General features: G+C 47.4%; 1 protein-coding gene across 1 annotated transcript in view; it reads right to left on the reverse strand.

Moving 5' to 3' along the window:
- Positions 1–7610: 7610 nt before the first annotated feature.
- FHAD1 (forkhead associated phosphopeptide binding domain 1) overlaps positions 7611–24209 on the reverse strand; it is a 146212-nt gene continuing 129613 nt past the window's right edge. The window contains exons 26-33 of the mRNA XM_061184091.1: positions 23102–23231; positions 22282–22406; positions 19217–19312; positions 18575–18795; positions 17865–18033; positions 14265–14345; positions 11719–11775; positions 7611–7727 (exon numbers count right to left, since the gene is read on the reverse strand). Coding sequence (XP_061040074.1) covers positions 7611–7727; positions 11719–11775; positions 14265–14345; positions 17865–18033; positions 18575–18795; positions 19217–19312; positions 22282–22406; positions 23102–23231 — 996 coding nt within the window. The remainder of the gene's footprint in view (positions 7728–11718; positions 11776–14264; positions 14346–17864; positions 18034–18574; positions 18796–19216; positions 19313–22281; positions 22407–23101; positions 23232–24209) is intronic.

Here is a 24209-nt window from a genome sequence, read left to right on the forward strand (position 1 = left end):
TACGGCATTTGGTCATGCGGAAAGAATGATCTTCAGGAAAAATCACACCCTTGGCAAAGGATTTTTACAGAGGCAGGGGTGAGAGAGAGCCAATTCTGACAAAACTCCAGCGACAAGGGAGCTAGGCAGACTTAGTCATCGTTGACTTATATTTCTTTGCTTCCTCCCACATCTACTTGTGTAACTGTCTTTTGAGGAGGGGTAAGGTAATATTAAGAAAAACAACAGCACTTTGAAAAAGAGGAGGGAGACACAGGAAGGGTTGGGAAGAGCTCTTGGGTGATGGGGGCAGATGGAGAGAACTCTGAGGGGCATTCCAGAGCCGGACGGAACTGGGTGGTCCCTCCAGCTTGAGGTGCTGGGAAAACAAGAAGGGATTAGGGAGGCCAGCAGAGATAAAAGTCAGCTCATAAACTACATCATTCACTTGGCACTTTATAAATACCAATTTACTAATTAATCATCACAAACCCTCCGTGTTCACCAGCAAACCCGTGATGGATAGAGAAAGGTGCACAGAGGTCAAAGTTCAGGGACAACCCAGATACTCATTTGGAGCGATTGGAGGAGTGAGAGCAGGGAATGGGGTCACAGCCTGGTTGATCTCAGAGGCTTTCTCTCCTCCTGCAAAGTCTGGAAGCTGCGCCAAGGGGGGTGGGGTGGGGAGCTGTGTCAGGCAGGCGCTCATGGGACTGCTGAGCAGGGCAGGTGCAAAAGGGCACGATGGGGCCAAGACCTGCAGGTGGTTGCAGGTCATTAGAAGCCAACCTATCTCTCTAGTGAGCTCTCTTTTTGGGGTTATCTTGATGCGTTGAATCTACTTGAAAACCAAAATTGTCTTTCAAATTATTTGCATATGCCCGACTGGACAGGCTGGAGGAAAAAGATCTCAGCGTGATTTCTGCTTCTGTTAAACCCCAGGTGGTTCTGTGTCCAACTTTAACAACTGATAGGCCTGAGTCTTAGCCCTGTTTTAAACTCTCAAAGACTCTGTTTGTGTGTGTGTGTGTGTGTGTGTGTGTGTGTGTGTGTATACCATGTGGCTTAAAACTCAGCAATGTTGCATCTGCAGTGCCTTCCTGGACCCTTTCCAAAGATGGCAATAATATGGGCAGCTGATTTCGATTTTTATACTATTCTGTGAAAGCAGTGTGCGTCTACGTCCCGGCAATCAAGACCTGTTTATTAAGTGTGTTTGGCACCAGGTTCTGGTCCTGGAATTCTTCTGGTCATGGGCAAGAGTGGGGATGGGGGCGGGGAGAGCAGGACTAGCCAGTTTGAAGAGTGAGATCTGTTGGACCCCACGCTGGGGGACTGACAGAGGCTATGACTGTTCCAGCTAAACCCGCCTCTGGCTGGGACTCAGCACTTATTACAACCCACAATGAAGCTGTTAATAAAATATCTGACACCTCCTACCCCACCCCATCCCAGCACTACTTCCTGAGGGAAGGGACCTGTCTGTCTGGTTCAGCTTTGGCTCCTCAGTGCCCTGCATGGTGCCTGGCCCAAGGTCCTTGTTGGAGAAATCGAGGTTGACTGGACGCATGATGGCCTGCTCTGCCTGAGGGCTCAGGATGGGCTGGATGTTGTCTCAGTGTCCCCTCCAGAGCATCCGGTGGCCCGATTTCAGGTCTCAAGGTCACTGCCAAGAAAGAGAAGCTGCTCAAGTGACACCTCTGTGCACGCACATGACTCAACACAAAAGTTAACAGGATCTCTTGAACAACAAGCCTCTCAAGTGTCTGTCCCCTGCTCCTCTGAGGACAGCGTCAGCCGCATCAGATAGGGATTGGGGCCGGGTGACCTGCTGGTCCTTGGGCATCGATGTGGCCCAGAGGTCATTTAGAGCTCTCTGCTCAGCACACAGGGTGGAAGGAATAAAAGGAAGTTACGGGTAAACACTGCTTGTGGCCGCTGCAGGGGCACATGAGGATTTGGGAAACTGAAAGGAAGGTTGTAAAATGAACACAAGGCGGAGACAGGCAAAGTCGGTTGAAAGAGAGGGCATGGTGCCTAGGCTGGGAACACCTGAACTTAGGTAGTAACTAAAGAAAGCAGGGGACTCTAAGAAGGGCTAGTAAACCAGGATGCCGAGAGGAAGGGATGTGTCATGAAGTGTTGGTTCTTTCAGGCTTGGTCCAGTGGAAGGTAGGTGTCCAGACTCACCAGCAAAGCTTCCTGTTGTCCAGATGCAGCACGGTGATGGTGAAAGGCAGTGTGGTGTCACGGTTAGGAGTTGGGTTTGAAAATCCCTTTGGGGTGACCTTGGGCAGCCTGTTTTACCTGTCGAGAGGCCTTTCGAATGGCTCTCTCCTCCTGGAGTACTTGAGAGGATTAAATGAGAACATTTATGTAAAGTGTTTCGTTTAGTGCGTGGCACGTGGCACGTAGTAAAAGCTCACGATGCTCTCAGTGATGGAGATGATGATCAGCTGGCTTCCTGGTAGTCGTGCGGCAGACAATAGCCATGCAGATATTAACAATCTAGCCTGGGTGAGAGTTTAACACGGGTTGGCATATCTGGCCCTCTGCCTATCTTTATAAATAAAGTTTTATTGGGACACAGCCAAGCTCATTTGCTTAGGCATAATGCTGCAATGGCAGAGTTGAGTAGTGATGACAGCGACCCCATGGTTCACAAAGGGAAATGGCCCTTTATAGAAAACGTTTGCTGACCTGATCCTCATCAACCAGTAGATACCAAGCTGGTTCCTGGACTTCACCGAGGAAAACGATGTATTGGAGCAGTTGAGCACGAAGTCTGGGCTCTGATGCGCCTGCTCTGGGGCAAGCAACTTACTTCTCATCATCTTCACACGTGAAACAGGAGTGATACAGACAGTGAGGACTGAGCGGGATAACGTCTGGACCGTGCTTAGTGCAGGGTCTGATGGCTGGCAAGGATGCTCTAAAAAGTTGGCTATTATTAGCTATTAAACTTCAACTGTTGAAAGGCACAAAGAAACTCCCAGAAGAGGGTCACTGCTGCATGCAGCTCTCTCTAGAGAAGGCCCAGCAGTAATCTCATCGAAAGCCAAAAAAGAGAATGGGAATGTCACAGGTGAGCTCTCCCAGGCAACACACCCACTAAATTAAAGATTCCAACTCCTTTGCAGGAGGGCAAGAGATTAGACCGTGAAAAGAAAGGGGAGCAAAAGTTAAGGCCCCAAGGTCTAGCACAGTATCATTAGTACCTGGCACGTAGTAGGTACCTGGTGTTTGTTGGAATGAATGAAGGCTGGTTGTTTAACCGTAAAAGTGATTTATCAGACTTGAGACCAGTTCAATAAAGTGCACACCTTAAAGAAAAAAAAAAAAAAAAAAAAGTGATTTATCAGTCAAAGGGCACCTCTAATCTGTGACGATAAGACCACGTCGAGCCAGAGGTAAAATTTCTGCCTCCGATATCTTTTTTTTTTTAATTAATTAATTTATATATATATATATATATATTTTTTTTGTTTGGGCTGTGTTGGGTCTTCGTTTCTGTGCGAGGGCTTTCTCTAGTTGCGGCAAGCGGGGGCCACTCTTCATCGCGGTGCGCGGGCCTCTCACTATCGCGGCCTCTCTTGTTGCGGAGCACAGGCTCCAGACGCGCAGGCTCAGTAGTTGTGGCTCACGAGCCCAGCTGCTCCACGGCATGTGGGATCTTCCCAGACCAGGGCTCGAACCCGTGTCCCCTGCATTGGCAGGCAGACTCTCAACCACTTGCGCCACCAGGGAAGCCCTGCCTCCGATATCTTAGGGTCTTAGGAATGAAAGCAATATGATGAGAGGAAACTCAAAACAAGGAGCGTGCTTATGTTTCCCACTGCAGGACGGAGGCATTGCAATGGATCCCCGGGGAACAGATGGACAAAGAAAAATGTTTAAAAACAAAAGCAGGCACATAAGATCATGAACGGCCCCAGAATAACTCGGGACGCTCAGCAGCCGGATGCAAGCGGCGCATCTTGATGGAAACAAGGCCAAGCTGATAAACCGAAAGAGTTTACCCTCACCTGGCTCCCTAACTCCTGCTTTAGGAAACTCAGTACGAAAAAGAGGAGCACATGGGCTTCCCTGGTGGCTAAGAATCTGCCTGCCAATGCAGGGGACACGGGTTCGAGCCCTGGTCCAGGAAGATCCCACATGCCGCGGAGCAACTAAGCCCGTGCACCACAACTACTGAGCCCGAGTGCCACAACGACTGAAGCCCACACGCCTAGAGCCCGTGCTCCGCAACAAGAGAAGCCAACGGAATGAGAAGCCTGTGCACCGCAACAAAGAGTAGCCCCTGCTCGCCGCAACTAGAGAAAGCCCGCACGCGCAGCAACGAAGACCCAACGCGGCCAAATATAAATAAATAAATAAATAAATAAATAAATTTATGGGGAAAAAAAAAAAGAGGAGCACATTAGCATTAGCAAGTTTTGGGTTTCCTCTCATCGTTAGTGTATTGCTTTCATCCCTAAGACTCTAAAAAATTGGAAACCACTTCACTTACCAGGAACACACTTCGGAACGCGGATCCGGGGGAAACTGTTTTTTTCCGCAGACACTTCATGACTCCGGTTTCCACAACAGCAGGCACTGCTGGCTCTGCCAAGTTGCTGGAGAAGGGCACCTTATCTGCAAAGTCACGAATCCAAATGGGCCCCCATTGGCAAGGGTGGAAGGAAGTTTTTGGGCTTAGCTTCTTGGGGGATCAGAAGATTGGGAGTTCTGGTGGGGGGACGGCAGGTACCTAGTTGTCCCCTGGTACGACGTCAGCGGAAAGAAAGGTCGCTGGTAGCTTCTCAGAGCTACCGGTTGGGGCTGTGCAGAGCGTCTTAGTAAATGCCATTTTGGTTGCAAATAACAGAAACTCAAACTGGCTGAAGCAAAAAGGGGACATCTACGGGGAAGAAAAGACGGCTCCTGCCTGTCCAGACTCCTCAGCTTTGCTTGCCCTTTGATTCTCTAACCTTCCTCATTTCCTTTCAGTAAACTCCTTTCCTGTTTAAGTTAGCCACAGGAGATTTCTGTCGTTTGCAACCAGAGAATCTTGAGTGATACAAAAAGTCCTAGTGGAACCCAAGGGCAGGCATTGTACACGAGGCCATCCTAAACTAGCCCCAGCCAAGCCAACCAGACCAGTACAAGTGGCCAGCTTGACGCATGGAATCATGAGAAATAATAGTTGCCATTTTAAGTCACTAAGTTTTGAGTGGTTTGCTCCACAGCACAAACAGGTACATCTGACCACCGTGGCTTAAACTGATAGGGATTTATTTATTTATACAACAGGATGTACAGAGGTAGGCAGTTCAGGTGCAGTGCCGAGCACAGTGATGCCACTAGGCTCCCACCCAGGCTTTTCATGTCTTTCCACTCCATTGTCCTTTGAGGTGGGCTTTGGTCTCTTGCTTGTTACCTGGTGATCCCCAACATGGCTGCTCCAGCTCCAAGTCCGAGCTCCAGGAGAGAAAAAGGAGACAAAGCAAAGGGACAAAGAGAAAAAGCTTTCTCCTAGCAAAGCCTTGCCTTTAATTCCAGAAGGGAAACCCTGCCCAGGGCCTTCACCTGCATGTCATTGGCCAGAACTGAACAACACAGCCAGGTCTAGCTGCAAGGGAGGCTGGGAAATGAGGGCATTTAGCGTGCTGCTTATACAGTAGAGGGAGGCAATGACTAAGGGGCTTGTAGTGTCTGCTGCACTGTCTCTCTGGGGGTCGTCTTGGTTTCTTCTTCTTCTTTTTTTTTTTTTTGCCACGCTGTGTGGCTTATGGGATCCTAGTTCCCTGACCAGGGATTGAGTCCGGGCCCTTGGCAGTGAAAGCGCAGAGTGGACCGCCAGGGAATTCCCTGGGTCTTGGTTTCTTGTCTCTACTTGTTGCTTATCTATCCTGGCCATCTCTTTCTAAGACTGGCTTTGTTTCTCCAAACACAGTGGGAGAAATGGTCACCCCAGCTGGGAACTGCATCAAGACCTTCAGCTCCGGACCATTAATGACCTGTGTGGTGACTCTGTGTCCCACTTCCAAATATCAAGGGCACAGGTGCTGATTGGCCCAGCTTGGGTTACAAGAGAAACCTGATTGGTCTGGCTTGGGTAGAATATCTACTGATCAGCCAATCAGGTGTGGCCAAGAGAGCAGCAGTAGGTAGGGTAAACCTGGTTGGGGAATGTGCATTCTCAGAGAAAGGGGTGTGTGGCTGAGGAGACACCTAAAGAACCATCTAGTTCAAGGAGTGAAGAAAGGAAATTGCCATTGTGGGTTGCGATGTTGATATGATAAAAATTAACATGTCCTTTGAAAGACCTCAAATACAGTGGAGTCACATAGGCATTACATTTAACTTATGCAAATTCAAATATTTGTATTCAACCAAAGTATTTTTTTTCCCCACACAGTTTGGCTTCCAAACATGAGCCAGCTACTTAACTACTGCCTGACCAAGTGGTCTTTTCTGGTGCTGGAGATTGCTGTTTTGGATTTTTGGGATATGGTACAGTGTAAGTAATATCATGTTCTTTATGGAAAACTGCTGGGATTTTCAAGATTATTTTTAAGGTCAGGTGATGCTCACCCTTCTCACTGTGTAAGAGGTACCTTTAGTGGAAGATCATGCAAATAATTTTTCCCATTTCCTTCTAGTTTTCATCAGTATAAAGAATGCATTTGGTTTTAAAATATCAAAATATTTTTATGGTGGCTTTTTAAAAATAAAAAATAAATATATTCACGACTTCTGGCTCTTCCTCCTGTTTTGTTTGGTGGTCTTTGGCCATACAAGAAAGGCAGGGAGAGAACAGATGGCTGGAGAGAAGGCAAAAATGAGGGTCTCTTCAAACACCATGGGAAAGGGGTGTGTCCACCTGGGCAGTGTGTGCTCTTTGATGACTGGGTACTTGGTCTGTCCTGATGGCCTGGGACTTGACCTACTGGGCTGTCATGGTGCGGCAGAATGGGCAGCGTGAGATGGAGTTAGAAACCTGGGTTCCAGACCCAACTCTTGAATTTACTAGCTGTGTGACTTTAGATGGGCCATTTAACCTCTCTGGGCCTCAGCTTCCTCATTTGTAAAATGGGGAACATAATGCTATTTACCTCCCAGGGCTTGGGAGAGGATTAGATGAGAAGTGTTTTGAAAACCGCAGAGAGCCATATAAACATGACTCACTGTTATGGAAGCGATAAAACAGGTTGGTGTTCGAATTTATTACAATAAATTCAGATATAAATGCACTATACCATGGCCCCAACAGCCCTGAGGTTACCATTCTGTCCTGTGGCCCCAGTACACGCCCTGGGTTTTCTCAACTGCGGGTTTCTCGGAGCTCCTTGGAGGTGTGACATGTGGGTTTGTCACTACCCAAACACATAATTGTATCTACCGGGCCTAGGAGTCTGAATTTCAAACTTATTCTTCATATGCCTGAGTATGTTTACATTCGTAATATCTGTGAAAAGAACCCCTCTCCTCACACACTCCAAAATACAGTATTGTGCAAAATACCAGTCTAGGAAGCAACACACTCGGGTAGCAACCTTTAAAGTCCTAAAAAAGCATCTTAGTAGTTTGAGGCAGAAGAGTTACCCTGACTCACGGAGGATCACGCGAGGCCCAGCTGGACGACGTTTCTAGTTCCTTCCACCAGGTTTAGAAAGCAGAAGGCTCTGGCTGGATTTGCTGGACACTTCTCTCTTCAGCATCTCCCTTTCTTGGTCCATCTTTGGGGTGCATTTTCTGGCTCCAACCTTCAACAAGCAAGAGCAACAAATGCCCAAACTCTATAATTGTAGGGAGATCCCCAAATATTTCTCAAATGGCATTTTTTTTTTTTACTCAAAATAAAATATTTGTTGTAAAAAATATTTATATATACACATAGATGTGAGCAAAACGAAGGTATAATGATCCACCATTATCACACTACCCACAGGTAACCTTATTCACATTTTGGTGTACACTCTTCCGGATACACAGATAACGTTTTCTTCTTCCATTTGCATCTTTTTTTGAACCAGGAGTTTCTGATTATAGGCACATTCATTGGGATGGACTTTCTCTTGAAAAGCTGTTACTGAACTGAATGCCTTAATGTCTCTGATGTGTTAGGAGGAGAAAATGCAGGATACTCGAGGGGGTCTGTCTAACCCTTTTCTGAGCACTACTCCTGGCTCCAGGCAGCCATGTGTGTGACTCTGTCCCTGGTCATAGCTGATCGGGCACTTGGCACGGGCTGGGCTTTTAAGATGGTCACTCCCAGGATTTGGGGTTATGGGCTCTAAGATGCTACTTGCTCCCTGGGCTGGTCCTTTGAACTGGGGGACCGTGAGGTCATTCCTTCCTGTCACGTGACTGGAGAGAGCAGAGATCAGGGGAGCCATGCAGAGACACAGAGAGGAGATACGGCCTGTGTGTGTGTGTGTGCCCATGCTTGTGTGTGTAAAAGAGATGATGCCTGAGATCTGATGGCTTACCAGTTCTATTTTGAGGCCAGGCTCTCTTTCAGCTCTCAGTTTTTATATGAGGCACTCACCCTTTATCCTTATAAAAGCCCCCTCCCTCTTTCTGAATAGGTTTCCATTAATTGCAACCCAAGAATCTCTCGCTCACACAGTTCTGTATGTACTGTAGATGCCACTGTGCCTTACAAGTTTCTTTCCAGCAGGTTTCACACTGCCTTCCTGCAAGTTTTTGACTCCAACACATGCCCCTGGGGGAAGAGGGCTGGTGGGTAGTCAGCTGGTTTCAGCTGGTTTCAGTCAGGTGGTTTCAGCTCTGCCACTGACTGCGTGACCCTCGGTTTCCTCATCTGTCAAATAGGGACCAGAATGTCCTGTCTTTCTCAGGGGTTGAGAGGAGGTTCTGGGTGGATTTCAATGGGAGGGGCTGTTAGGACCATCTCTGTAGCTCTTTTCTCTTTAAGACAGGTTTAAAAATCACCTCCTGTGCCAGACCTGTGCCAGTGGCTGACAGGAGCCTTGAATGTGTTTTGAGACTGCATTCAAAATCATTTCAAGGAAAAAAAAAATCATTTCAGGGTAAGAAAGGCTAACATCTCTACACTAGCCCACAAAGTAAATCTTGGCGGGAATGCCCAGATAAAAGGAAAACAGACAGGAAATGTTGAAAATCTTTTGCCTCTAAACCACTTTTCCTTTGTATCCTTTTTAATTTGATTTTCAATAAAATTGCTGGCCCTGGGTGGTTCCCAGATGCCAGTGCCCTGACCCGGTGTGGGGCTGGCTATCGGAGTTGGAGTCTGGGTGTTTGTTAAAAAATAAAGATTCCTTCGTCCCAGGCTCCCCTGAGCCCCAGGTCTGCCACGAGCTTGGGGTGGGAAGCACCACAGAGCAAGCTTTGGTCCACTTTTTTGAGTGGGGGGTCAGGGGCAGCAAAAGGCAGACGGGATGGCTGAACTGGGAAAAGGAAGAGATGGGGAATGGGAAACGTGAAAATGCAAGTGTGGGCCCGAGGGTTGGGGGAACCTGGCAGGGTCCGTCTTGAACCCGTGACCACAGGCAGCGACACGCATTCAGCCTGAGTGTTTAGAACCACATGCCCCGTCCTTAGAAGGACAAGGCAGGGGTAGAAGCCCCTCATTTAAAGAGCAACATCCAGATTGGAAATTTGGAAATTAACTGGAAATTAACTCAGGGCATACCGGAGTGGCTGCTTTGGGCATCTGCAAGCATCGGTTCTAGAAAGACCCCAGTTCATTCCCACACCACCTCAGGTCTTGGTTTTAAACATCCCCCCTTCAGGGAGGCCTCCCTTGGCCCTTGACCTGGGAGTGGGGAGAGGGAGGTCCCTGTGAAATATGCTCCTGAGCTCAGTGCACTGGCCTTTGTCCTCAAAAAGTAGTTATTTAATCATTATATTTATTTATTTATCCCAGAATAAAACCCAGAAAGACAGGGAGTTTTGTGTGTTTCTTCACTGATCTAACCCAGTGTTTCTCACCCTTTTTTTCATTATCGTTCTTCCCCTAAGGAGCCTTCTTAGGCATTTTTTCCTAATTGCTCTCACCTCCATAAAATTTGAATATCACAGAGAGCGCTGTGTGTACGTCTGCGCTTTATACATTAAAAAAGTAGAGTTTTGGCCTCGCAGGGGTGATATGGCTCCCACTGAGAACGGGATTTAACCTTAACACCTGGACAGTACCCGCCATATCGTAGGCTCTCAACAAATATTCGTGGAATGAATGAGGGCTGGAATCGTATCGTCTTGTTCATTCTTCTATCCCCGGTTCCTACCACAATATGTGGCCTAGACTAGGTATTCAATAAATATTTATCAACTAGAAGATTTTCCCCTTTAGCATATGACTGACAAACAATTATAGAAGACTGTTAGCTGCAATGGAAAAAAAAAATAAAATCGATGAATGGCATTTGGAGGACAGAAAACAAAAAACCAGAGGGTCTTAAAAAGGTAGGAGGTGTTAGTTCTGAAGCTTGTTAGAGATGGAGACTCTCTTATGAGTGGGCGAGACAGAGCAGATTTTACACGTCCCATCCTTTTCAAGGTGGTCCTGGTGACTCCATCCCCCGAAGGACTCCAGGCCCACTCTTGAAGAAGGAGTCGCCCAAGCTGCACTTGGCAAGGAAACTGGAGGAAACCTTTCTGTACCGAGGAGATCCTAGACACCAAACTTCTAAGCTCAGGCTGGAGGGCAGGGAGAATAGGAAGCTGGCTCTTTGCTCTTAGCCGAAGCACCATCTGCCCCGCTTCTGTTAAAGCCAGAGGCAGCGTGAAGTTCCAGGGGGTCTCACATCTCAGAGAAGCACAGTGTTCCCACAACATCCGGGACCCATCCCAATATCTCCTCCGCCATTTTACATCCCCAGGTGGTCCTCAGACAAAACCTAGATGTAGGGCAGTTTCTGCCTCCTCCCAGCTCAATCATATATGTGAATGAATAAGTAACAAACTTCCAGTCGTTTCCACTTTGCAGGGTGGCAAACGTCTCAGATCAAGTGGGGCCCTCAGGATGCTCTCTATCCTCTTAACATCCTGCTCTGGGTAGTAACCACCTTCTGGTCTTAGCACAAGGATGCTGGTTGAGAAGCTTCTATTTTCCAAATATATCCCTCACCTAGAATATCTTCGTTTCTTCCCATGATAATTTGGTTGCCTCAGCATGACTGTGGCCTTTTATCAAACTTGAATGTCTCCTCTCTCATATTCAACCAAAATGTGTTTGGCTTTCAAGCTTCCTGAGAGCTCGCCTCTACTGTCTGCAAAGTGGGAACATGGATTGGCTTAATTCCAGTTCCAGGGCTGATTTGTCAATGGCAATGTTTCAACATGTTCAAGATTTCATAGTCTTAATTCTCAACTTTTAAGAGAATTCTAGAGGATGCTTCCTTGAAATTTAAGAGAAATGCCACTGGAAATGTATCAGGTTTATTACCTGGAGGTTTATAACCTAAAGGAGGAAAAGCTAGCACTCACCTGGGTGTCAGATCTGCACTGATTCCCAGCTCTCCTACTGAGCTGTGTGGCTCTGGACAAATAAAGTCTCTGAGCCTCAGACACCTCATCTGTAAATTGGGTATAATAACAACACCCACCCCACAGGGTTGTTGTGAAGCTTAAACGAGATACTGCACGTCGAGTGTTTGGCTCTGTGCCTGGCACATGCCAAATGCTCAATACATAATAGATGTGGGATAACTGTCAACTGGGCTTCCTGCTGACGTTCTATGGTTTTCTCTCTTCTCTCTTCTGGCTCACCTGGAAATTTGAGTTCTGCATCTTTGAGTTCTTCACCATCTCTACAAACACTTGTCTCTTTAACACAGAAAGAATATTGACAAAATTTAGCTTATGTTCTTCTTTGCCTTTTGCATCAGAGAAAAATGGATTTTTCTCTACTTTCAGATGCTACCCATTTGGATGGAATGTTGAGCCTTCCTAGGTGAGGAGGTGAGGATGGAGGTCTGCAGAAGGGGGTGTGGCTTTTGGGCAATGCTACACTGTCCTGCTGAACCTCTTAGGGAATCTCTGTTCCAGATTCCAGCAGAGAAGGAGGTGGTCAACCAAGAAGGCTATGAAGGATACTGTATTCTTCTTGGAGGACAGATCTGCTTTAGCTGGAAGCAGAGCCTCCTAGATCAGTGGAAGAGGCTGTAGATGTCCAGTGGGTTTCCACCCAGTGGAAATGTTGAAAGCCCCAGTGGCTAACCTCCCTGGCAGGGACTACAGGGGCCTGTTGGGAAGCCAGCATCACTGAAAATCTGGAGCTTGCCACTCCCCTGGGGTTTGATGACTATTGCTGACACTGATCCGCTCAAGACCCCGCACCTCAGGGAAAGCTCATCAAAGAAAGAGCATCCCTTAAGCACTGGAGACACAAAAGTGAGAGGGAACTGGGGTCTCCCTTGCAGACTGACACTCCGCAGGTGAATGTGCAGTGGTGTCAGGAAGGAGACTTTCTCCGAGAGCCCTGAGCATCCACCGGGGTCGCCAACCTGATTCCTACAGGGGCCAGGAAAGTAAAAGAAGTGGGTGAAGTGAGCTGGGGTGGTGGTGGACAGCAGCAAACAGACGAGCCCAGCGCCTTTCTAAGGGGCCTGGAAGATGGAGGCTTGTGATGGTGGCTTGTGGGTCTGTGGGCCTAGGGTCGCCAGATCTTCCGAGTTTCCCAGAGAAGCTGGAAATCCAGAGTATTCCAGGGAACTGCCTTATTTTGAAATGTAACTTTAAAAAAAATCCCATGAGCCAAATGGAATATGTCTGTGGGCTGCCCTCTTGCGACACCTGCTTCAGAACCTCCCTTCTTGGTGTCTAGTTGGTGCTCAGTAAATGTTGGAGGCGTTGCCGGATAAAATACAGGATGCCCAGTTAAATCTGAATTTCAGAATGAAGCCAACAAATTTTTTAGTGTGAACATGCCCCGTGTAATATTTAGGACATTTATACTGAATAGCTTTTGTTGTTTATCTGAAATTAAAATTTAACTGGGCATCGTGTTTTTTGTTTGTTTGTTTTCCCCTAAATCTGGCAACCCTACTGGGTAGTCACAAAACTCATGGAGGAAATAAGGCTGTCTTTTGGGACAGGGCATAGGTGCTTACGAGACTCTTCCATTCTCCCAGAAGAATGCTAACTCTACCCTCAGAGGACTGTCCGTGAAGGCTGAGGGGCCCGTATTGAACTGACAGGTGCCCTCCAGGCATTTTCCGTGGAGAAGGCCTCGAGCCTGCAGCCACTCAGTATTTATCACAAACTCAGTTGAGACAGTCACTATCCAAATTCCCAGATATTATAAAGCAGGGGTTAGTTTTAAACCAACAGCCTTCTTCTCTCCCACCCCATCCCGCCCCCCCTCCTTTTTTTTTTGCAGAACCGTTTATCCAAGCAAACTCCCATGAGGAACTTGGGGTATAAGATAATGGAGAGCTTCTCTGGTGGGAGAAAGGTGTGTGTGCTTTGAGAGTCACACCCTTCCATGGCACCCAAAGCCTCCAGGGAACCCCAGTTTGAACATTGCTGCAAAATTCCTTCCTGGATTAAGTTCAATCAGTGGGCAGCTGGGCACTGAAGGGCAGAGCCTGGCCCCTGTGCACCTGCTTTTCCTGAACTTTACTGAACTCACTGGGATGTGATGACATCAGTCTGTCTCAAGAGCTGTGCACAGATGTGGCCCAGCCAACACCGCGTTGCCGTTCTCAGGGGTGCTGTCCATTATATCACACAATGTCCTCTCTGGGGGAAAATCCAGTATTGTCTTTGTTCTGTGAACACTTCTGAGCATCACATCCGTCATATCTCACGGATGCTGTGAACTCTGGACCACACTGGGTTTTCCATTTCCCATGGGCTGCCAGAAAGCCCACCATCAAATGGGGCTCCCCTTTGGCAGGTGAAGGGATCGTTATAATAGGCACTTTCATCCTTATTTCTGGCTCCATTTTGTATCACTTTCCCCCCTTCTTTCACCCACATACTTCCTTCTTAGGGCAGGGGTTCCTGGGATGCCCCACTCCCCCCTTCTTCTTTTCTTATGATTTTGTCTCTATGTCCCCAAATCATTTAGCACTTAGGATGGTTGCACCGCCCTTCTGCCTTCTCTCACCTCCAGATACTGGGTCCCTTAGGTCGTTTGTTCAGGAGAAGGGACGGGGGCAGGGATTGGGGTGGGGGAGGGGAAGGAACTGGAGGTGTGTGGGTGTCTGTTGGGCCACCCACGCTGGCATTTACACTCCATAAGCTCTAACCCTTTGAAAATAAGGTACCTACTTTGTGTCTGGCTGCAAGATCAGAAAACCTCTCCATACCTGCCTCTCTTTCTCTTTGAAGGAGCAGTTGCAAGGTGCTGATTCTTTGGCATTTCTCTGTACGAGATCCTCTAAACGTTCCTGAGTGAAAATATCAGGTGAGCACGACAGCGTTTAATGCATCCCCACCTGTTCCATTCGGGGACACACCTCTGAGGTTTCTAGGAGACGCTGGGATTCACTGGGATTGGTGGGCAGAAGAAGGGGGTGGGTGAGGGTCTTTTTCTTCAGCCTTCTTCTACCCGTATGCTGCATAGGCCTGGCCACATGGTTCTACTTCATCATTGTGGGCGGAAGAGTACCACCCCAAGCCCCTCCCATCCCACGCTCCTCCTACACAACATCTACCAATTTCTACTTACTGGTCAAAAACACACAAGTGGCACGGAGGAAACCAGAATCTTGCGAATACCTGGGCCCAAGGAAATCTTGCAAGATAGTGAGTTAAATAGAATAGTGAGGATAATGACGATGGTAGGAGAGCATGTATGCTTTGGGGTCCTATGTGCTAAGGGTTTTGTATACAAGCTCCCATTGAATGGAAGGCTACGAGCTAGGTGCCATTTTTATTCTCATCTTAAAGAAGAGGGATCTGAGCTAATTAAGCAGAGGGAAGGTTAGGGGGTTTTCCTGGCTGAGACCACAAGGCAAAGCGGTGGTCACGCCCCCTAGCCAGGACTTGATTGGCTGGAGATTTGATTGGCAGGAGAGCTGAGCGGCTTCTCCTGCCAGAAGCAGCCGGTGCCCTTCAGCCTTTCTTACACTTCAAGCCCTAAGAAAGGGCTTGCGTGCTTCTCAAGTGGCAACTTCTGTGCATTTAAAAATTTCCTATTGAAAATCCCAGCCTTAGCCCATTCACAAAAGGTATCTGGGTCCTTTCTTGGCCGTGGCCCTAGTCGTATTCACCAAAGAGAAGAGCGCGTCCCATACGAGCTGCCGGCTTTGGGAGGACCGGGGAAGTCGTCAGCTGGCAGGAAGCTCCCTGAAAGAAATAGAGGAATCCCCACCCATCCATGAGCTGCCTATTCTTCCCCCTTAGAAACCGGGCTTGCGATGTGCCAGGCACTGCAGGCATTTTGCCATTTAACCCTCCCGCTGCCCCACGGAGTAGGCCTCTTGTTGACAGTTTTGGTTGCTTTTGTTGAACCTGCGATACAGAGGTCAAGCCACTTACTCAGGGTCATTCGGGGCAGCGGTGGGGCTTGACCTCTATTTGTTTGACTCCAAATCTGGCCTCTGAACTCTGAGAGACACTGCCGGCTTCTCCAGTGATGTGGGATGTGGCTTAGAGTGAGCACGGCCTGGGCCACGGTTCCCGTCCCTCTGCCACATGGACAGAGCCACAGACCCAGTTATCTGTGAATGCCCAGCATTTTATACCAAGTCTCATTTTCACAGCCAAAGGTATTAGCGTGGAAGTATGACTTTTGATTCTTGAAAGTTCTGCTTGGTGAAGAGATGGTCAAACATTAAAACTACAAACTACATTTTTTTTGGGGGGGGGCAATTCTGAAGCTTAAGATGTGTAATTTCATCTCAGTGCTTCAACCCTGCCACCTCTATGAACGGGTGAAGAGTTTCAAAGTTTTATACAGGAGACTAAAAAAACTAAGGCTCCTTGTGAAAATACTAAGTGTAAAACTTAGAAAAGAGGAATTCTATTTTCTGTTAATTTCTGCTTAAAAACAACGAAGATATACTCCCTGGAAGGAACTGATGCCAAGACAGATGTATACAAGTGCCCTTTAGAATCCAGCAAAACTTTAAAATTTATTATTGTTTTCTTCCTGATAAACAGGGATTTCTGACGACATATTAATAACAAGCCTGAAATGCAAACCTGAGTCCTGGAGTGAAAACCCCAGGAGCAACGGTGAGAGCTATACAAGGGGGCCACCCTGGTAAGGGAGACACAGAAGGAAGGGGTGTGGAAAAGTGAACATGGGCTGGGGAGGGCAGCAGGTGGGGAGGGAATCCTGTTTCTGCCGCTGAGTAGCCAGGGAACGGTACCCTCTGTCAACTCAGCTTTCCCCTCTCTCTAAGGGGCCGACACTTGCCAGCATCCCTTGCGGGTTGATGGGAGAGATGAAGCATTTGCGGTGTGGAGCAGGTGCCTGCCCCTCAGTAAGTGCTCAGTACATGACACCATCGGCGATGCCATGATCGTGGCTGTAGTTCATATATATCTTTCCCCCAATTGTGAATTCCACGAATTTGAAAGCTACTAGCTGTAGCTCTTCTGGGGACCCTGACACAGGTTCAACTTGGCCATTTCAGACCCTTCTCAGCTGAAGGATGTCTAGCGCCAAACAGGCTGGCACGTCCCCTGCATTGTGTATGAATGAGGCAGCCCATGAATAATGCATGTGAAGCCTGATTATGTAAATCCTCAGGTTTTCAGTACATGACAATGGATTTTTTTGGGCCCTTTGCTGTCCCATTCTGTGGTCTGGTGTCTCTGCTTTGGGACCTAGCCTGCCAAGCCCTGGGGGCGGGGGGGTGGGGGGCCACTTCGGGGAGGGGTGAGCTCTCCAGAGGGCACATCAAAGGGAAAGTCACAACTCTGTCACTGGCCCAGCTCTCCCTGGCATTGCTTGGTGTGAAAGGAAACTGTCCTCTGCCTGAGGCAGCCCCATGACACACGCAGACTAAGGCCTGTGATGTTTAATTCAGAGCAGTGAGCACTGGAAACACCGCGTCCAGGCTCCCTCAGAGCAGGACAGCCACTTTTCATTTCTGGGGCTCTAAGCCAGAGAGCCTGCTGTATAGCACAGGGAACTCTACTCAATATTCTGTAATAACTTATATGGGAAAAGAATCTGAAAAAGAATAGATATATGTATATGTATAACTGAATCACTTTGCTGTACACCTGAAACTAACACAACACTGTAAATCAACTATACTCCAATATAAAATAAAAATTAAATTAAAAAAAGAAAGTTTAAAAAAATAGAGACAAGCTAGACTATGAGTCTCACAGAGGTTAAGCTAACACATATGTATGGAATCTAAAAAAAAAAAAATGGTTCTGATGAACCTAGGGGCAGGCCAGGAATAAAGACACAGATGTAGAGAATGGACCTGAGGACACGGGGAGGGGGAAGGGTAAGCTGGGACGAAGTGAGAGAGTGGCATGGACATATATACACTACCAAATGTAAAATAGATAGCTAGTGGGAAGCAGCTGCATAGCACAGGGAGATCAGCTCGGTGCTTTGCGACCACTTAGAGGGGTGGGATAAGGAGGTTGGGAGGGAGACGCAAGAGGGAGGGATATGGGGATATACGTATGCATATAGCTGATTCACTTTGTTGTACAGCAGAAACTAACACAACACTGTAAAGCAATTATACTCCAATAAAGATGTTAAACAAAAAACAAAAACAAAAAAAGAAAACTGCCTGAAGTCACACAGTAAATGGTAGAGCAAGAGTCTAAACCTAGGTCTGCCTGATGCTAAAGCTGTTCTGCCACCTTCCTTTGCATCAGTGAATGCATTCTGTGCCGCCTGGATCCCACTGGGACCTCAGTTGGCTGTTTCTAAAGGGAGCTGAGGGGCAGCCTCAGAGGCTCTGCTCCGGGCAGGGACCTCTCACCTTCTGCTGCCTGATCGCCCTGTTGACCCTCTTCTCGTGGGGGAGCAGCCGCCGCTCCGTGCGTTCCAGGGCCTCCTTCAGCAGCGCCTTTTCTTCGGCCTCTTTGTAGATGTCGTCCTCCAGCTTTGCCACCTGTGACTGGTACATCTGAACCGACACTTTGCTCTGCCTGAGTGCACAGGAGAGACAAAGTCTCTTTTGCCCTCATCTTTCTCGCTCACCACCAACGCTCCCGACCTGGGAGATTCTCAGAACACTTCCGTGTACGCCTAACTTAGCGGTTTCATTACAAGTGGGGGAGAAGGATGAAGATTTGGGGGATAGAGGGCAGAATAAATAACCCATTGGCTGTGGAAGTGTAGCATGAAGGTGGCAGAGGTTATGCTAGCAGCCCCTCCCAACTTCCCAGAGAGGGTGGGGGAACGGATACCACTGAAAATAGGATGGAATCATGAAAAGCACACACATGGTGAAACATCAGACACATTCATAAAAGGTGCACCTTATTCCTTAAGAGAGAGTAGGGCACTTTAACTGCTGCTTTCTTGCCCAGAGACTTGGGTCCATCAGGCCCTGAGTCACCATCCCGCCTCTCCCCTCCCCACCCAGGCCTCTGTCCTCTTGTCCTGGTCCCTACGGGTCTGCAGCTGCCTCGAGGTTTAGCTTGGAGAATGGAGGCCTGGGCCTTTTGCCGGGGACACGGGCCATACCTGAGCTGTTCAATGTCTTTTTCGTATCCTCTCAAAAGCTCTTCTTTTCTCTCCAGCTGGTTCTTGAGTAGGGTGATCTTATCAAACACCAGGTCGAGGTCTCTTTGTCGAAGCTGGTTGACTCTCTCCCGCTCTTTTGGGGAGAGGTGTTTCATGGACACGTGACCTGACATATCTTTGATGTTCATCAGACTCCCGAGGGTTTTGCTCATATCCATGTACTACGAGAAAGCGTTTCGCAGGTAAGAGGCCTGGCCCAAGACCGCTGGTGGCCACTTTGAGGAGGCAAACGTCTAATTCTGTTTCATTCATTTTCTGCAATTGCAGAGAAGAAACCCATGCTTTCCAAATGAGTGCATTTGGGGCTTTTAGTACGACTTTCATTTTCCCCGCATCCATTTACACTATGCCTTTTTGAGAACTGGGGTGGGGGGGAGGGGGAATGACAACAGACATAAACATTCCTTCTTACTACCCAGTCTTCCAAGGAATTTGGCTATGCAATTTCCAGCCCATGCTGGGATAGTAGATGGGTCTCGTGGAGCTACTGTAACAACTAAATATGTATGTGGGGTTCATGTTTAAACTATCTGCAGGGCACGCAGGTTTGGACAGGAGGGGACTGATGCTGGGTGTACCTACCAGCTTTTCACTAAGATCTAAAGCCTCAGCCACATCCGCTTCCCCTAACTTCTCAGTGGCCGTGATGGACCCTGGGCTGGAAAGGCCATTTTGAGGCTGAAATAAAAAAAAAGAAAAAAAACTCTCTTGGCATTCCATTATGATTTTCTACATCCAGAAGAATAACCCAAAGAATAATGGCAGAACTGGAAAGTTACTAAAGAATAATTCGAGAGAGTTGATTTTTTTTTTAACGTCTTTATTGGAGTATAATTGCTTTACAATGGTGTGTTAGTTTCTGCTGTATAACAAAGTGAATCAGCTATACGTATCCATATATCCCCATATCCCCTGCCTCTTGCGTCTCCCTCCCACCCTCCCTATCCCACCCCTCTAGGTAGACACACAGCAACGAGCTGCTCTCCCTGTGCGATGCGGCTGCTTCCCACTAGCTATCCATTTTACCTTTGGTAGCGTGTGTGTGTATATATGTCCATGCCAAGAGAGTTGGTTTTGAATCCAGTCTGACTCTGTGAACTGCTTTCTTTATGACTGTGTTCCTACCCCTTCAGAGCACGACTGCCTTTGAAATGACGCATCACTTGTGCCATTCTTCGGCCACCGTCTCGTCTGTCTTCCCTTTAGGCCAGCGGTTCTCAACCGCGGGTGACTCTGTCCACCCTACCCCCGCCAGGACATTTAGCAATGCCTGGACACATTTGTGGTTGTCATAATTGCTGCTGGCATCTAGTGGGTAGAGGAAAAGGATGCTGCTAAACACCCCACGATACACAGGGCAGTCTCCCAAACAAAGAGTTACCTGGCTCAAAAAATCGGTACCGCTGATGTTGAGAAGACAAGCTCCAGAAAAATGGGGACCATGTTGCTTTTGCTCACTACCCCCCTCCTTGCGCCCAGCATGGCACCTGGCACCGAGTGGTGCATAGTGGGCATGTTTGTTGAATGAACGAATGAAGGTTAAGTAGAAAATAGCCTCCCTCCTCTTTATTAAAGGAATCTCATTTCTATGCAGCAGAAACCATACCCTCACAAAATTTGGCCAAACCTTCTCCTAGCTCTGGAACCTGGTGGGTGGGCATCACTTCAGACCCTTTCCAGAGACAATGCAGATAGTGTTTGCAGCTGCATCTCCCTAAGACCCCAACCAGCCAGCTGGCTGCTGGAAGCCCAACTGACTGCATGGAAAGGCCACCAGGCTGAATAGGGGACCTGATCTGAAGGACTACAAATAACCATAATAAGCCTCCTTAAAAAATAAATTGGCTTTTAATGCTTGCCATGAGCATCTCTTAGCCCTAGCATTTGTTGGCACTACCCTGAAAACCTCTGAGATTAAAAAAAAACAACTACAAAAATATAAAGGCCCCCAAAGTGACTGTGATAGATAAGAGTGGACATATTTGTCTATATATCTATGGAGATGAGAATAAAAGAGGGTATCTGAAGATGACAATAAACCGGGCAGATCTGCTGCAAAAAGAACCTGAGATGCTGCTCAGTGTCTTCAGCTCCCCTGAGCTGCATCCTCTGTACCTCTCCAGATTCCCCCTCTTTTCCTGAGGGAGGGTCACTAAGGCAGAGCCTGGGCTACAGGATCCAATCACACAGTCCCCTCCCGGTCTCTGCAGGCTAGCAGACAGACCACCAGGGACACACCCCTGGCTTCTTCAATCATTATTCTGTGACCTTGGATGAGGTACTTGACCTCCTGAAGCCTTAATTTTTCTTATCTGTTAAATGGGGACAATAATAGTAACTATAACACAAGGCTGCTACGATGGTTAAATGAGATAAGGCATGTAGCCGGCTGAGCTCAATGCCTGGCACACAGTAAGCGGTTAACAGATGTCAGCTATTCTTCCTCCTGCTCCTTCTCTTCTTTTAACTACTGCCAGCCTTGGAGGATTGAGAGTTGGGAGGTTTCCTGCTCTGTGGTGTCAGTGGTGGGATGAGGGGTTGGTGTCAGTGGTGGGATGAGGGGTTGTTGCCAGGGAGAAGGTAAATCTTGGAAGCAGGATCATCAGGATATGAGATCCAGCTGAGCTCCCCACCTGGAGATGGTCCCTCTACTCCCAACCTCAGAGAAGGAAGGTTCGATTTTATCAGGAAAACCAACACGTTTCTGAAGTCACATCTCTAGACATGTGAGCAAATGTCTAGAAAAATTGTAGGAGAGAGTGCTGATACGGATAGGATGACTTTATTATTTTTTCCAAAAGCTGGTTTAGACCAGCTGCCGCAGCAAGCCACACCCAGCAGATCCTGTGATTAATGCTGACCTGAGCTGTCCATTGTCATGTGTCAATCAAACACCCGATCAAACATCCATTTAGGATACAGGGCACCTTCAACCTAACAATCAAATTACTTCTGAAAATCCTGGCAGATGGAACTATGCTCCCTAAGAAAGGAAGGTTTTCTTGGATAATACTATTTAAATACTGTTTAATAATAATAACTATCATCTATTAAAGTGTTCGCTATGAGCTAGGCACTGGGATAAGCACTTTACATAATTATCCCCTTTAATTTTTCCATCATCATTTTACAGCTGGGAAATGAAGTCCCAGAAAGGTTAGGAGCCTGCCCAAGGTCACAGAGCTTGCAGAGCTGGGATTAGGACACAGGTCTCTGATTCTAGAACTTGTGTCTTCTTAATCATCATGGCTCCCTTCCGCTGCCCTTTATGTGTTCATGTTTTTCAGTTTATAGCAAAAAGCAAATGTTAGGCAAGCTCATGACAGAATGTTGTACATTAGCTTGTTGAATATTTTCTGCAGAATATAACATGTGATGTGAAAAGGAGGGCCCAGAGATTGACCTGGCCAACATCAGTGCAATGCTATATCATGCTGTACATGATGGGAAGCCGCCTTTCTATTCAAACATTGGACCGCTGGTACGGCCAGGCACTGACCAGTCCGTACAGGTGCTAGCCCATCAGGGAGGACCTGGCCTCGAACCAATGATGTATACAGTGGTGCCAGGGCACACGGCTAGTGTTTGTCCTCATGCCCACCCTCTCCACGTGTCAGCCAGTGCAGAGACAAATTTTCTTTGGTTACCGCTCGGATCTCTACTCTTGAAAAAGTTGGCAAGTCAGGTTTTACATCCAATATTTTCTGAACATTTTTTTCCATCCCGAGGGTCTTTAAGTCTAGAAATGATCCATCCATGTGGCCCTTATGATCTATAAAAGAAATAATTTACACTCAAAAGAAAGGCTCAGGAAGAAGTTACAGCATGTAAAAATCACAGCTGCTATTTACTGGACACTTACCACAGGCCAGTACTAATCCTCACCATCCTCCCTTGGCAGGTGAGGAATCAAGGCCCAGAGAGGTGAAATGACTTGTCCAAGGCCACACAGCTAATATGAGGCTGCAGCCTCACAGGGCTGAGGCACTGAGGGTGAACCTTCGGCCACAGGTATGAGGATGGACTTGAACCCAGGCTTCTGTGTCCTAGCCCAGTGCTCTACCCAGCAGCAAGCTTGGTTTCTTGAAAGCCCTATTCCCTCTAAACAGGGTATTTATCCTGGGAAGTTCCCCAAGGTTGGTCTTTGCACAGCATCAGTCTATGAAAAAGTTTCCACTGGGCCACAATGAAATAAGAAAAAGAAGGACAAGGTTGTGAGTTTTTCATGAAATCCTGTTTATTTAATATCAAGGCCTACTATTGACTCTGAGATCATGTCTGCCCATCTTTTTTTTTTTTTTTTTTCCCTGCCCATCTTTTTTTTTATAACTATGTCCTTTTAGTTATGAAATGATGGGGAGAGAAGATGGTGGTCCTGGCAAATTGGTCAGTCCCCAAAGTGAACCCTCAAGTCTGGGGCCCACGGCTCTCAGCACAGAGGGGATGACTAGGAAGGAGGAAACTTACTTGACGAGCTGGCCTTCTCAAGTTCTTTAATTCGCACACGAAGCTCAGATAAGGCCTTTTTCTGACGCTGAATGACTTCCTCATGTCGGGACCCTTTGCACTTGGCCCCTAGATCACTGAAGGACTGCTCCTGTGGCCAGAATGGTGGAGACAGCAGCTTTATTAGGGATCAGAATCTCCCTCTCTTGTATTTGAAGAAACATGAACAAATCATGGATTAGCAGAAACCCTGTCACTTACGTAGTACCTTGGAAAATATCATTAAGGGGCTTCAGCAGAGAAGGAATTTAAAAATTTCATTTCAAATACAAAGTCACATCTAGGAAGATTTCCAACTTTCCTACCTGCTTAGCATCACTATAAATAAGAGATCCCCTCTATGTTCCCTCCCCATGTTTTATTTCTTTTTTTCTTCTAATATTCTTCTAAGCTTGGGTTTCCACTTGTTGTCATTCTGGTCTCATCTCTGAACAATCACATCAAATTCACTCCTGGAGGGGCATTTTTTGTTGTTGCCCGCACCGTGCGGCATGCGGGATCTTAGTTCCCCGACCGGGGATCGAAACCGCGCCCCCTGCAGCGGAAGCGCAGAGTCTTAACCAGTGGACCACCAGGGAAGTCCCTGGAGGGGCATTTTTAAGGTAAGAACATGTGATACTTTCTTCTTAGCTGGTAACAAGGATGGTGGTTTAATATTTGCTAGGGGGAATTTGATGGGCGGACTCCTGGCTGGCCTGGAGAAAGGAAAACACTCCTCTGAGACTTCTGGACCCTCTGGAACAGTGTGGTCCAACAGAACTTTCTGCAACTATGGAAATATTCTATATCTGCACCATCCAGTATGATAGTCACTAGCCATGAAGCTAGAGTTGGGTTTACGAAGGGCACAGACAAGGAAAGGTCTTCTTCATCTCTTAAGGGTCATGCACATATTCTCCCCTTTGAAAATAGGAAGAATGCAGGTTTCTTCCTCCAGAAAAATTCACATACAAAAATTTGCAGACAACTTCTGGAGCTTCAGGGACCCCCTGAAGCCCTGTCATACACTCCAAATTAAACAATGCTTCCCTAGGGTAAGTGATTCATTCATTCACTCATTCATTCATAC

The sequence above is a fragment of the Eubalaena glacialis genome, chromosome 3, assembly GCF_028564815.1.
Source record: "Eubalaena glacialis isolate mEubGla1 chromosome 3, mEubGla1.1.hap2.+ XY, whole genome shotgun sequence".
Taxonomy (NCBI): domain Eukaryota; kingdom Metazoa; phylum Chordata; class Mammalia; order Artiodactyla; family Balaenidae; genus Eubalaena; species Eubalaena glacialis.